General features: G+C 42.1%; 2 protein-coding genes across 6 annotated transcripts in view; both read left to right on the top strand.

Moving 5' to 3' along the window:
• LOC132913148 (mucin-19-like) overlaps positions 1–9,904 on the top strand; it is a 33,652-nt gene extending 23,748 nt beyond the window's left edge. For both annotated transcript variants that reach the window (XM_060971148.1, XM_060971147.1), the window contains 3 exons: positions 254–370; positions 449–8,544; positions 8,631–9,904. In XM_060971148.1, the coding sequence (XP_060827131.1) occupies positions 254–370; positions 449–8,544; positions 8,631–8,921 (8,504 nt within the window). In that variant the 3' untranslated portion in view covers positions 8,922–9,904. The remainder of the gene's footprint in view (positions 1–253; positions 371–448; positions 8,545–8,630) is intronic.
• A 143-nt stretch (positions 9,905–10,047) lies between these two features.
• LOC132913154 (hepatocyte growth factor-regulated tyrosine kinase substrate) lies at positions 10,048–13,759 on the top strand. 4 transcript variants are annotated; one of them, XM_060971176.1, is made up of 12 exons: positions 10,048–10,321; positions 10,394–10,478; positions 10,730–10,805; positions 10,893–11,081; positions 11,164–11,438; positions 11,516–11,591; positions 11,667–11,846; positions 11,905–12,239; positions 12,316–12,629; positions 12,694–12,968; positions 13,139–13,451; positions 13,500–13,759. In XM_060971176.1, the coding sequence occupies exons 1-12, from the start codon at positions 10,285–10,287 to the stop codon at positions 13,757–13,759; spliced, it is 2,415 nt and encodes an 804-aa protein (XP_060827159.1). In that variant the 5' UTR covers positions 10,048–10,284. The 4 variants fall into 4 exon arrangements, with proteins under 4 accessions (XP_060827159.1, XP_060827158.1, XP_060827157.1 ...); XM_060971175.1 differs by having other exon boundaries at positions 10,049–10,321; positions 13,136–13,451; XM_060971174.1 differs by having other exon boundaries at positions 10,049–10,321; positions 13,100–13,451.
• Positions 13,760–13,816: the final 57 nt, after the last annotated feature.

The raw sequence follows: 13,816 nt of genomic DNA, 5'->3' as shown, positions 1-13,816 counted from the left end.
AAATACGTTACTCTACTCACATTCGGTATTCCCGTATCTCGGAAAACACAAACGACACGCAGTAGTGAATTTGAAACTCCCGGCACACATGGTGTTCCTAGTGAGCCTGATACTCCAGGCTTCTTTGGCAGTTCTAATGAAACTGAAACGCCTGCTACACCTGGCTCTACTAACACGCCTGCTACGCTTCGCATTCCGTGTGAATTAGTATCTCCCAGTAATCCTAGCACCGCTAGTTCATCTGAATCTACAGATACATCTGGTATAACTATTGAACCTTCAAATACTAACCCTGGGAATCCTGGTACTTCCGGCACTGCTGATGCACCCGCTGAAACAGATACTCCTAACACTTCTGGCTCTACTTCAGGTATTTTTAAAGTAATCTGGTTTCATATGTATAAACATAAACGATGATAAGTTACTGATTACTTATATATTTTGGCAGGAACTCCTGGGTCTACAAATACGCCAGACATTTGTACACATGATGGATTCTTCCCAGACCCCAGAGACTGTCGAAAATTCTATCGCTGTGTCGGCAGTGGTTCCACGTTCATCAAATACGAGTTCCAGTGCGGCACAGGAACTGCTTGGGATTCAGCTATTCAGAGTTGTAATCACGATTATCTCGTTCCCGCTTGTAAAGGGGGATCTACTTCGGCTAGCTCGCCAGACACTACAGAACCTGATTCATCTTCTAATGAAGTCACTAGCACAGCTGATTACAGCAAACCAGATTATACTACAAAGAAGCCTAATGATGCCACAGTTTGTGATAAGCCAGGTCTCTATCCGGACCCAATACAGTGTGACAAATTCTATCGTTGCGTTGACATTGGAGACAGGTTCAACGTGTACTATTTCGACTGTGCACCTGGAACCATATGGGATCCTAGCATCGACAAATGCAATCATCCCGAGTCCGTATATCCTCCAAGAAATTGCACGGTGCCTCCGTCAGGTTCATCAAGTAGTGCGAGCACTGGATCTACTGCAACAATAACAGAATCGACTACCGCATCTGCAACACCGACAGCATCTAGCACAGCTGCATCTGCAACACCGACGGCATCTAGCACAGCTGCATCTGCAGCACCGACGGCATCTAGCACAGCTGCATCGGCAACACCGACGGCATCTAGCACAGCTGCATCTGCAACACCGACGGCATCTAGCACAGCTGCATCTGCAGCACCGACGGCATCCAGCGCAGCTGCATCTGCAACACCGACGGCATCCAGCACAGCTGCATCTGCAACACCGACGGCATCCAGCACAACTGCATCTGCAACACCGACGGCTTCTACCACAGCAGCATCTGCAAAACCGACGGCATCTAGCACAGCTGCATCTGAATCGAGTACAGACCCTACTTCTGAAGGTACTACAGTGACTGCGTCTATAGCATCTACTCATCCTACGTCTGAATCCAGTACGGAAACTACGTCCGAGGCAACTACGGAGAAGCCTAATAATGCCATAGTTTGTGATAGGCCAGGTTTCTATCCGGACCCAAAACGATGTGACAAATTCTATCGTTGCGTTGACAATGGAAACGGCTTCAATGTATATCATTTCGACTGCGCACCTGGAACCATATGGGATCCTAGCATCGACACGTGCAATCATCCCGAGTCCGTGTATCCTCCAAGAAATTGCACGATGCCTCCATCAGGTTCATCAAGTAGTCCAAGCACTGGATCTACTGCAACAATAACAGAATCGAATACTGCATCTGCAACACCGACGGCATCTAGCACAGCTGCATCTGCAGCACCGACGGCATCTAGCACAGCTGCATCTGCAACACCGACGGCATCTAGCACAGCTGCATCTGCAGCACCGACGGCATCTAGCACAGCTGCATCGGCAACACCGACGGCATCTAGCACAGCTGCATCTGCAACACCGACGGCATCTAGCACAGCTGCATCTGCAGCACCGACGGCATCCAGCGCAGCTGCATCTGCAACACCGACGGCATCCAGCACAGCTGCATCTGCAACACCGACGGCATCCAGCACAACTGCATCTGCAACACCGACGGCTTCTACCACAGCAGCATCTGCAAAACCGACGGCATCTAGCACAGCTGCATCTGAATCGAGTACAGACCCTACTTCTGAAGGTACTACAGTGACTGCGTCTATAGCATCTACTCATCCTACGTCTGAATCCAGTACGGAAACTACGTCCGAGGCAACTACGGAGAAGCCTAATAATGCCATAGTTTGTGATAGGCCAGGTTTCTATCCGGACCCAAAACGATGTGACAAATTCTATCGTTGCGTTGACAATGGAAACGGCTTCAATGTATATCATTTCGACTGCGCACCTGGAACCATATGGGATCCTAGCATCGACACGTGCAATCATCCCGAGTCCGTGTATCCTCCAAGAAATTGCACGATGCCTCCATCAGGTTCATCAAGTAGTCCAAGCACTGGATCTACTGCAACAATAACAGAATCGAATACTGCATCTGCAACACCGACGGCATCTAGCACAGCTGCATCTGCAGCACCGACGGCATCTAGCACAGCTGCATCTGAATCGAGTACAGAATCTACTACTGAAGGTTCTACAGAAACTACGACTAAAGCATCTTCTCAGCCAACAATAACCGATTTGACTACTTCATCTACAGCGCCGACGGAAAGTAGCACAGCTGCATCTGAATCAAGTACAGAATCTACTTCTGAAGGTTCTACAGTGACTGCGACTGTAGCATCTACTCAGCCCACGTCTGAATCCAGTACGGAACCTACTTCCGAGGCAACTACGGAGAATCCTAATAACACCATAATTTGTGATAGGCCAGGTTTCTATCCGGACCCAACTCGGTGTGACAAATTCTATCGTTGCGTTGACAATGGAAACGGCTTCAATGTATATCATTTCGACTGCGCACCTGGAACGATATGGGATCCTAGTGTCGATACATGCAATTATCCTGAATCTGTGTATCCTCCAAGAAATTGTACGATGCCTCCATCAGGTTCATCAAGTAGTGCAAGCACTGGATCTACTGCAACAATAACCGATTCCACTACTTCATCTACTGTACCGGCGGGAACTAACACAGCTGCATCTGAATCAAGCACAGAATCTACTTCTGAAGGTATTACAGAAACTACGACTAGAGCATCCAATCAGCCAACAATAACCGATTCGACTACTTCATCTACAGCGCCGACGGAAAGTAGCACAGCTGCATCTGAATCAAGTACAGAATCTACTTCTGAAGGTATTACAGAAACTACGACTAGTGCATCTACTCAGCCAACAATAACCGATTCGCCTACTTCATCTACAGCGCCGACGGAAAGTAGCACAGCTGCATCTGAATCAAGTACAGAATCTACTTCTGAAGGTTCTACAGTGACTGCGACTATAGCATCTACTCAGCCCACGTCTGAATCCAGTACGGAAACTACTTCCGAGGCAACTACGAAGAAGCCTAATAATGCCATAGTTTGTGATAGGCCAGGTTTCTATCCGGACCCAACACGATGTGACAAATTCTATCGTTGCGTTGACAATGGAAACGGCTTCAATGTATATCATTTCGACTGCGCACCTGGAACCATATGGGATCCTAGCATCGACACGTGCAATCATCCCGAGTCCGTGTATCCTCCAAGAAATTGCACGATGCCTCCATCAGGTTCATCAAGTAGTGCAAGCACTGGATCTACTGCAACAATAACAGAATTGACTACTGCATCTGCAACACCGACGGCATCCAGCACAACTGCATCTGCAACGCCGACGGCTTCTAGCACAGCAGCATCTGCAAAACCGACGGCATCTAGCACAGCTGCATCTGAATCGAGTACAGAACCTACCTCTCAAGGTGCTACAATCACTGCGTCTATAGCATCTACTCAGCCCACGTCTGAATCCAGTACGGAAACTACTTCCGAGGCAACTACGAAGAAGCCTAATAATGCCATAGTTTGTGATAGGCCAGGTTTCTATCCGGACCCAACACGATGTGACAAATTCTATCGTTGCGTTGACAATGGAAACGGCTTCAATGTATATCATTTCGACTGCGCACCTGGAACCATATGGGATCCTAGCATCGACACGTGCAATCATCCCGAGTCCGTGTATCCTCCAAGAAATTGCACGATGCCTCCATCAGGTTCATCAAGTAGTCCAAGCACTGGATCTACTGCAACAATAACAGAATCGACTACTGCATCTGCAACACCGACGGCATCTAGCACAGCTGCATCTGAATCGGGTACAGAATCTACTACTGAAGGTTCTACAGAAACTACGACTAAAGCATATTCTCAGCCAACAATAACCGATTTGACTACTTCATCTACAGCGCCGACGGAAAGTAGCACAGCTGCATCTGAATCAAGTACGGAATCTACTTCTGAAGGTTCTACAGTGACTGCGACTGTAGCATCTACTCAGCCCACGTCTGAATCCAGTACGGAAACTACTTCCGAGGCAACTACGGAGAATCCTAATAACACCATAGTTTGTGATAGGCCAGGTTTCTATCCGGACCCAACTCGGTGTGACAAATTCTATCGTTGCGTTGACAATGGAAACGGCTTCAATGTATATCATTTCGACTGCGCACCTGGAACGATATGGGATCCTAGCGTCGACACATGCAATTATCCTGAATCCGTGTATCCTCCAAGAAATTGTACGATGCCTCCATCAGGTTCATCAAGTAGTGCAAGCACTGGATCTACTGCAACAATAACCGATTCCACTACTTCATCTACCGCACCGGCGGGAACTAGCACAGCTGCATCTGAATCAAGTACAGAATCTACTTCTGAAGGTTCTACAGTGACTGCGACTGTTGCATCTACTCAGCCCACGTCTGAATCCAGTACGGAAACTACTACCGAGGCAACTACAGAGATTCCTAATAACACCATAGTTTGTGATAGGCCAGGTTTCTATCCGGACCCAACTCGGTGTGACAAATTCTATCGTTGCGTTGACAATGGAAACGGCTTCAATGTATATCATTTCGACTGCGCACCTGGAACGATATGGGATCCTAGCGTCGACACATGCAATTATCCTGAATCCGTGTATCCTCCAAGAAATTGTACGATGCCTCCATCAGGTTCATCAAGTAGTGCAAGCACTGGATCTACTGCAACAATAACCGATTCCACTACTTCATCTACTGCACCGGCGGGAACTAGCACAGCTGCATCTGAATCAAGTACAGAATCTACTTCTGAAGGTTCTACAGTGACTGCGACTGAAGCATCTACTCAGCCCACGTCTGATTCCAGTACGGAAACTACTACCGAGGCAACTACAGAGAATCCTAATAACACCATAGTTTGTGATAGGCCAGGTTTCTATCCGGACCCAACTCGGTGTGACAAATTCTACCGTTGCGTTGACAATGGAAACGGCTTCAATGTATATCATTTCGACTGCGCACCTGGAACCATATGGGATCCTAGCATCGACACGTGCAATCATCCCGAGTCCGTGTATCCTCCAAGAAATTGCACGATGCCTCCATCAGGTTCATCAAGTAGTCCAAGCACTGGATCTACTGCAACAATAACAGAATCGACTACTGCATCTGCAACACCGACGGCATCTAGCACAGCTGCATCTGCAGCACCGACGGCATCTAGCACAGCTGCATCTGAATCGGGTACAGAATCTACTACTGAAGGTTCTACAGAAACTACGACTAAAGCATATTCTCAGCCAACAATAACCGATTTGACTACTTCATCTACAGCGCCGACGGAAAGTAGCACAGCTGCATCTGAATCAAGTACGGAATCTACTTCTGAAGGTACTACAGAAACTACGACTAGAGCATCCAATCAGCCAACAATAACCGATTCGACTACTTCATCTACAGCGCCGACGGAAAGTAGCACAGCTGCATCTGAATCAAGTACGGAATCTACTTCTGAAGGTACTATAGAAACTACGACTAGAGCATCTACTCAGCCAACAATAACCGATTCGACTATTTCATCTACTGCACCGTCGGGAACTAGCGCAGCTGCATCTGAATCAAGTACAGAATCTACTTCTGAAGGTTCTACAGTGACTGCGACTGTAGCATCTACTCAGCCCACGTCTGAATCCAGTACGGAAACTACTTCCGAGGCAACTACGGAGAATCCTAATAACACCATAGTTTGTGATAGGCCAGGTTTCTATCCGGACCCAACTCGGTGTGACAAATTCTATCGTTGCGTTGACAATGGAAACGGCTTCAATGTATATCATTTCGACTGCGCACCTGGAACGATATGGGATTCTAGCGTCGACACATGCAATTATCCTGAATCCGTGTATCCTCCAAGAAATTGTACGATGCCTCCATCAGGTTCATCAAGTAGTGCAAGCACTGGATCTACTGCAACAATAACCGATTCCACTACTTCATCTACTGCACCGGCGGGAACTAGCACAGCTGCATCTGAATCAAGTACAGAATCTACTTCTGAAGGTTCTACAGTGACTGCGACTGTAGCATCTACTCAGCCCACGTCTGATTCCAGTACGGAAACTACTACCGAGGCAACTACAGAGAATCCTAATAACACCATAGTTTGTGATAGGCCAGGTTTCTATCCGGACCCAACTCGGTGTGACAAATTCTATCGTTGCGTTGACAATGGAAACGGCTTCAATGTATATCATTTCGACTGCGCACCTGGAACGATATGGGATTCTAGCGTCGACACATGCAATTATCCTGAATCCGTGTATCCTCCAAGAAATTGTACGATGCCTCCATCAGGTTCATCAAGTAGTGCAAGCACTGGATCTACTGCAACAATAACCGATTCCACTACTTCATCTACTGCACCGGCGGGAACTAGCACAGCTGCATCTGAATCAAGTACAGAATCTACTTCTGAAGGTTCTACAGTGACTGCGACTGTAGCATCTACTCAGCCCACGTCTGATTCCAGTACGGAAACTACTACCGAGGCAACTACAGAGAATCCTAATAACACCATAGTTTGTGATAGGCCAGGTTTCTATCCGGACCCAACTCGGTGTGACAAATTCTATCGTTGCGTTGACAATGGAAACGGCTTCAATGTATATCATTTCGACTGCGCACCTGGAACCATATGGGATCCTAGCATCGACACGTGCAATCATCCCGAGTCCGTGTATCCTCCAAGAAATTGCACGATGCCTCCATCAGGTTCATCAAGTAGTCCAAGCACTGGATCTACTGCAACAATAACAGAATTGACTACTGCATCTGCAACACCGACGGCATCCAGCACAACTGCATCTGCAACACCGACGGCTTCTACCACAGCAGCATCTGCAAAACCGACGGCATCTAGCACAGCTGCATCTGAATCGAGTACAGACCCTACTTCTGAAGGTACTACAGTGACTGCGTCTATAGCATCTACTCATCCTACGTCTGAATCCAGTACGGAAACTACGTCCGAGGCAACTACGGAGAAGCCTAATAACACCATAGTTTGTGATAGGCCAGGTTTCTATCCGGACCCAACTCGGTGTGACAAATTCTATCGTTGCGTTGACAATGGAAACGGCTTCAATGTATATCATTTCGACTGCGCACCTGGAACGATATGGGATCCTAGCGTCGACACATGCAATTATCCTGAATCCGTGTATCCTCCAAGAAATTGTACGATGCCTCCATCAGGTTCATCAAGTAGTGCAAGCACTGGATCTACTGCAACAATAACCGATTCCACTACTTCATCTACTGCACCGGCGGGAACTAGCACAGCTGCATCTGAATCAAGTACAGAATCTACTTCTGAAGGTTCTACAGTGACTGCGACTGTAGCATCTACTCAGCCCACGTCTGATTCCAGTACGGAAACTACTACCGAGGCAACTACAGAGAATCCTAATAACACCATAGTTTGTGATAGGCCAGGTTTCTATCCGGACCCAACTCGGTGTGACAAATTCTATCGTTGCGTTGACAATGGAAACGGCTTCAATGTATATCATTTCGACTGCGCACCTGGAACGATATGGGATCCTAGCGTCGATACATGTAATTATCCTGAGTCCGTGTATCCTCCAAGAAATTGCATGATGCCTACTTCTGCGACACAATCATCTTCATCGGAAGCTACTACCGAATCAACATCTGAAACGTATGCAGAATCAACGACTGGAGGAAGTACTGATAGTAGTACAATATCCAGCTCAAAACAGACTACCGAAATAGCAACTTCAACGACAGGATTCACCACGGGATCAACTACGGATGCTTCTATCTCAACACCCTGTCCAATTGGAAATTTAACCGATGAGCAGATAGCACTAGTTTGTCCAACTGGTTTCCGAAGACATCCGAAATATTGCAACCTATTTTATCAATGTACTATCACAAACGATGTGGACATCAAAGTACTGGTATTGAGTTGCCCAGAGGGATTGATCTTCGACGATCAAAAGTTACAGTGTTTGCCTGATGACAAAACCGACCAACATTGCAAAGGTACCAAAGCTTCTGCACGAGTTTACAATACATTAAAGGAGAGTTCTATGTCTCCTGTAAGTATTTGATTTTAGATTTTTACTTGCACCTTTTTTAAAGCATATCTGAGCATTTTTTTTTTTAAATGTCTATTTGATTTCAGATCAAAGCATCGAGCGCGGTACTATGTCCAGGAGCGGGACACTATCCTTACAAACAAGGCTGCAGTAGCGCGTTCTATAATTGCAAGCAGGATTCCAGGGACAATCTTCAAGGTTATTTGTATAAATGTCCAGAGAACTTCTTATACTGGTCAGTTTCGAGGAGATGCGAGCGTGCAACACGATTACCATTGTGCACGATGTTTGGGCAGAAAGATAAGGAGAATTGGGAGGCGAGATGGGAGATTCCAATAGAAGAGTCTAATCTGTCTGCCCGAAGTCTGTTTGTCTAAATTTTCATAAAAAGCTATTAGTGGTTCGAATGGTCAGCGTAAACTCTCAGGACAATTTCTGCTCGTATTTTCTATTAGATCTATTTAAAGATCGTAACTTTTACTTATTAGAATATGAGTAAATTACCTTTGCAACATGGCTGCGGAAGATCTCATAAAGAAACATTCAGATCTTCAACAGTCATCTTGTCGTAATTAATGTATATCGATTCATGTGCAAAAAGTAATTCTTAACTATTGTTCGAGAATATAATGGGTATTTTCCTATGATTTTCCGCAGCGAGATCGTAAAATCATTGGAAAACCTTCGCGAGTGTTGGGGTTTTTGGTTGAGGGATTTATATGCAATATTCGACTGTATTCAGTAATTTATAATATTTATTTATAGAGTCGAACATTTTCTTGCGACTACGTGCCGCGATTTATACTATTTTACGTTAATGTAACCGTAATAAATCAAAATTAACAATAATAAAATTAATATCCAAAGGTTAATATAATAATTAGAGATTAAAATTTTGAGTACGGTGAAATATAAAATATAGAATGTTTGGCGTTTAATAAATTTATCCGACGATTTAGTAGTGCTCAAACTTTTCACTGAGAAAGTGTATTTACAGTCTCAGAACCATGTTCTGAATACAGTACAAAAAACAATAAGCTTGAGAAGATAATTTTGTATATATTTACGTGTTAATTATTCAAATCACTGCTTCCTTTATATGAAACATCAATCATTGCGATTAATTTCTTCTTTCAATTGCGATGAGATATCGAGTATCGTTAAAGTACTCTTTGTAAAAAAAGGAGCATTGCGTTTAACACGTTTATTTAGATGTAAAATATCCCTAATGTAGTCATTGAATGAGTACAAGTATTGTGTGTGTTTGTGTTAGATTCTTCTGAAAATTGTTATTAATGAATAATAATGATGAATAATAAATAATGAATTTTCACATAAAATAAAGAAGTGCAAAATTCTACAGATCTCTCATATCTATCCCATCATATTTCCTGATTGTGAAAGAAGGTTAAAACTCAGTTAAAAATAACTTATAGCTATATTTGATTTTTTAGAACACTGCTGAAAAATAAATCATTTAAAAAGTTAAGTCGATTGTCTCGCACCATTCGATTGCACTGGCCGATTGTAATTTACTTTGTGTGTGCGTACGTATGACGTGACTGTGACTCATATAAGTCATATACTCATACTTTACTATATTACAGCCAGTCGAACAGCAGAGCCGTGGATGAGTAGGTGGTTGTTAAATTGAGTTAATTGTTATCTATACAAAAGTATTCAGGAAGATCTAAGCATCTAAGAAAAATTGCAAATAAAAATCACTCTTAATAGAGCAAAATGTTTCGCAGTTCGCTTAATTTTGACAAATTATTAGGTACGTTTTTGTCGCTTATATCAGATGAACAAGATGTCCGACTGTCGAATTATATTTTGAATTTTTTTATAGATAAAGCAACGAATCCTTATCAACTTGAACCTGACTGGGTAGCAGTACTTCAAATATGTGATTTAATACGTCAAGGAGATGTGCAGTAAGCAAATATTATTATTTAGTCCGAAGTTAACCTTACTATTTCTTAACCGTAATGAAACAATGACATTCTTAATTTACTGTGTATATGCAGTTATTTTTCACATATTTTTCATATTTTGTAAAAGTAAAAACTGTTTTAACTTTTTCTTATTTATTATTCCATATTGTATCATAATGACAGAAATAGCATTGTGCCATTTAAGTATAGGTTAATAATGAAATCAAGTTTTAATTTTTTTATGTGTACAGACCTAAAGCAGTACTTGCAGCCATCAAAAAGAGAACAACAAATATAAATCCACATGTAGCTTTATATGCTCTATTGGTGAGGGAAAATAAGACTAACTGTTTGAGTAAATATCTTATTCTTGGAATTATCAGTTGCACTCTAAAAATATTATTTCTTGTATAGGTTCTAGAATCTTGTGTCAAAAATTGTGGTACGCTTATACATGATGAAATTGGTACTAAGCAATTCATGGAACAACTTAAAGAATTAGTGAAGACAACAACTTATGATAATGTTAAACTTAAAGCTTTAGAATTGATTCAAGCCTGGGCACATGCCTTTCGAAATAGTCCTAAATATAGAGCAGTACAAGTATGTTTAATAAATGTGTTTTAACTATGCTTTATTTTAAATAATATAAAATATTAATATTAATAGAACATGTGCATATTAGGATACACTTAATATTATGAAAGCTGAAGGATATAAGTTTCCTACTTTAAAAGAAAGTGATGCTATGTTTATTGCTGACACTGCCCCAGCATGGGCAGATGGAGATGTGTGTCATCGTTGTCGGGTATCATTTAGTATGGTACAAAGAAAACATCATTGCAGAGCATGTGGTCAAGTATTTTGTAGTCAATGTTCGAGTAAAGTATCCACACTGCCTAAATTTGGAATTGAAAAGGAAGTTAGAGTGTGCGAAGCATGCTATGAAAAAGTTAATAAGTATGTATTAAATTTGTTTTTATGTTACACTTTTATTATTTTATCTATATTTTTAATTCATTCATTTATTTCCACAGACCATCTACTGCTCAAATTAAAGAGGGAGATTTACCTGCTGAATATCTCAACAGCTCTTTAGCTCAACAACAACAAGTATATAACTATATAAAAAAGTTAGAAATTAGAAAGTATACATATATCGTAACATACAATATCCCATATTAATAGGTACCTCCCAGGAAAACAGCAGCAGAACTACAAGAAGAAGAAGAACTTAATCTTGCCATAGCCTTAAGTCAAAGTGAAGCAGAACATCAAGAAAAAGAAAAAAAACGGGGAAGTCGTACAACAAAAGTAAACCCACCCAGCACACGCGTTGCGAGAGCATCTTCTCCACCACCATCACCTGTTAGTTTTAAATAGTACAAAACTTTAATAGAAAAGTACTATGATTTTAATTTTTCAGCAAGAAGAGACGGAGGTTGATCCTGAGCTTGCAAAGTACTTGAATCGCAAACGTTGGGAACTAAGACAAAGTGCATTAGAAGAACATAGTTCTAGAGCAGATGTTACCAGTCCTTCTGCTCCTAATATAAGCAGTCCAATGCCACAAAAAGTTATAATTGTTAAACAACAAAATGGAGAAGTTGATACTCAAATGGAAGAATTTGTTAATGCCTTACGATCTCAAGTTGAAATTTTTGTTAATAGAATGAAAAGCAATTCGTCAAGAGGCAGATCAATTGCTAATGATAGTTCTGTACAAACTTTGTTCTTAAATATTACTGCTATGCATTCAAGGTTTGTTTTAAAAGATATTTTTTTATGTACATAATATGATATAAAATTTTATGATACAATAAACGAATTCTTTCAGATTATTGAGATATATTCAAGAACAAGACGATAGTAGAGTATACTATGAAGGTCTTCAAGATAAATTAACACAAATGAAAGATGCTAGAGCTGCCTTGGACGCTTTGCGGGAAGAACATAGAGAAAAATTACGAAGACAAGCGGAAGAAGCTGAGAGGCAAAGACAAATGTTGATGGCTCAAAAATTGGCGATTATGAGGAAGAAAAAACAAGAATATTTACAATACCAACGTCAACTTGCTTTACAAAAAATTCAGGAACAAGAAAGAGAAATGCAAATGAGACAAGAACAACAAAAGCAACAGTATATAATGGGTCAGTTTAAATAAATAACGCATAAAATCGTAAAATGATTTTTATTTTTTTAAATATATTTTAGGTGGCTATCAAGCTGTCTCTGGTTTTATTGGACCATCTCAAGGTTCACCTGTTCGGCACGTCCAGTATGAAACACCAGGAACTAACTACAACCCTATGTCACCAACAAATCAGGGATTTATATATGGACAACCTACTATGAAACAATATCCTATGCAAAGTTACAATATGCCACCTCATGTAATGGGGCCGATAGCTAATCAAGACCAACAGCCACCCGATGCTGTTCAGGGGCATGAAGGAATGGGCCGAATTTCTGTTTCTGGCCCAGGAATGGTTAGTACAACTCCAAATTATATTTACACGTATATACTTCTTTTTCTGGTACTTCTATTGAGTTCCTTAAATAGTTCAAAACATTTTGAATCATATATTTTATTTAATTATTTTCTACATTTCTTTTGAAGATGTCTCAAATTACAAATCCCATACCGCAACTTCAGCAGGCAGGTGGACATCAGATGGGACCGCCACCACAAGGTCCTCCATCAAGTCATATAACGCAAACACAGCCTACACCGGTACATTTGCCACCACAACAGGGTGCTCCACAAATTACACAATCAGGACCACCAACTCAGATGGGTATACCTCAGGTACCTCAGAGTCATATGGGTCCTTCACCTGCACAAATAGGACCTGGAGCTCATGGCTCCCCTGGACAAGTTGTTGGTTTGCCACCACAAATGGGACCTCAGCAACCGTCTACGATGTCAGGTCCTCAAGGACCCTCGATGCAGTCTCATGTTTCAAATACACCTATTTCATCCCAAGGACCCTCGATGCAGTCTCATGTTTCAAATACACCTATTTCATCCCAAGGAACAGGAACTATCCAAGTACCTCCTGGAACTACGATTGGAACGATGTTAACATCGAATCCGCCGATGCAAGGTCCTCAGGGAGCTAGTGTACCGACAATGCAAGGTATGGCCCAGGCCCCGGTATCTCAAGGACAACAATTACAGTACCAGCCACCAAATTCTCTACCAGTCGCATCAAATGAACCCACACAAGTGAAAAAAGATGCGAAACCGGAAACAGCAGAACTAATTTCCTTTGATTGAAAAAATTACACGTGCATACAAGATAACTTATAATAAGAAGTGCATTTAAGGTAATCA

This window comes from Bombus pascuorum, chromosome 13 (genome assembly GCF_905332965.1).
Source record: "Bombus pascuorum chromosome 13, iyBomPasc1.1, whole genome shotgun sequence".
Lineage (NCBI taxonomy): Eukaryota > Metazoa > Arthropoda > Insecta > Hymenoptera > Apidae > Bombus > Bombus pascuorum.
This window is presented reverse-complemented; position numbering and strand designations above follow the sequence as displayed.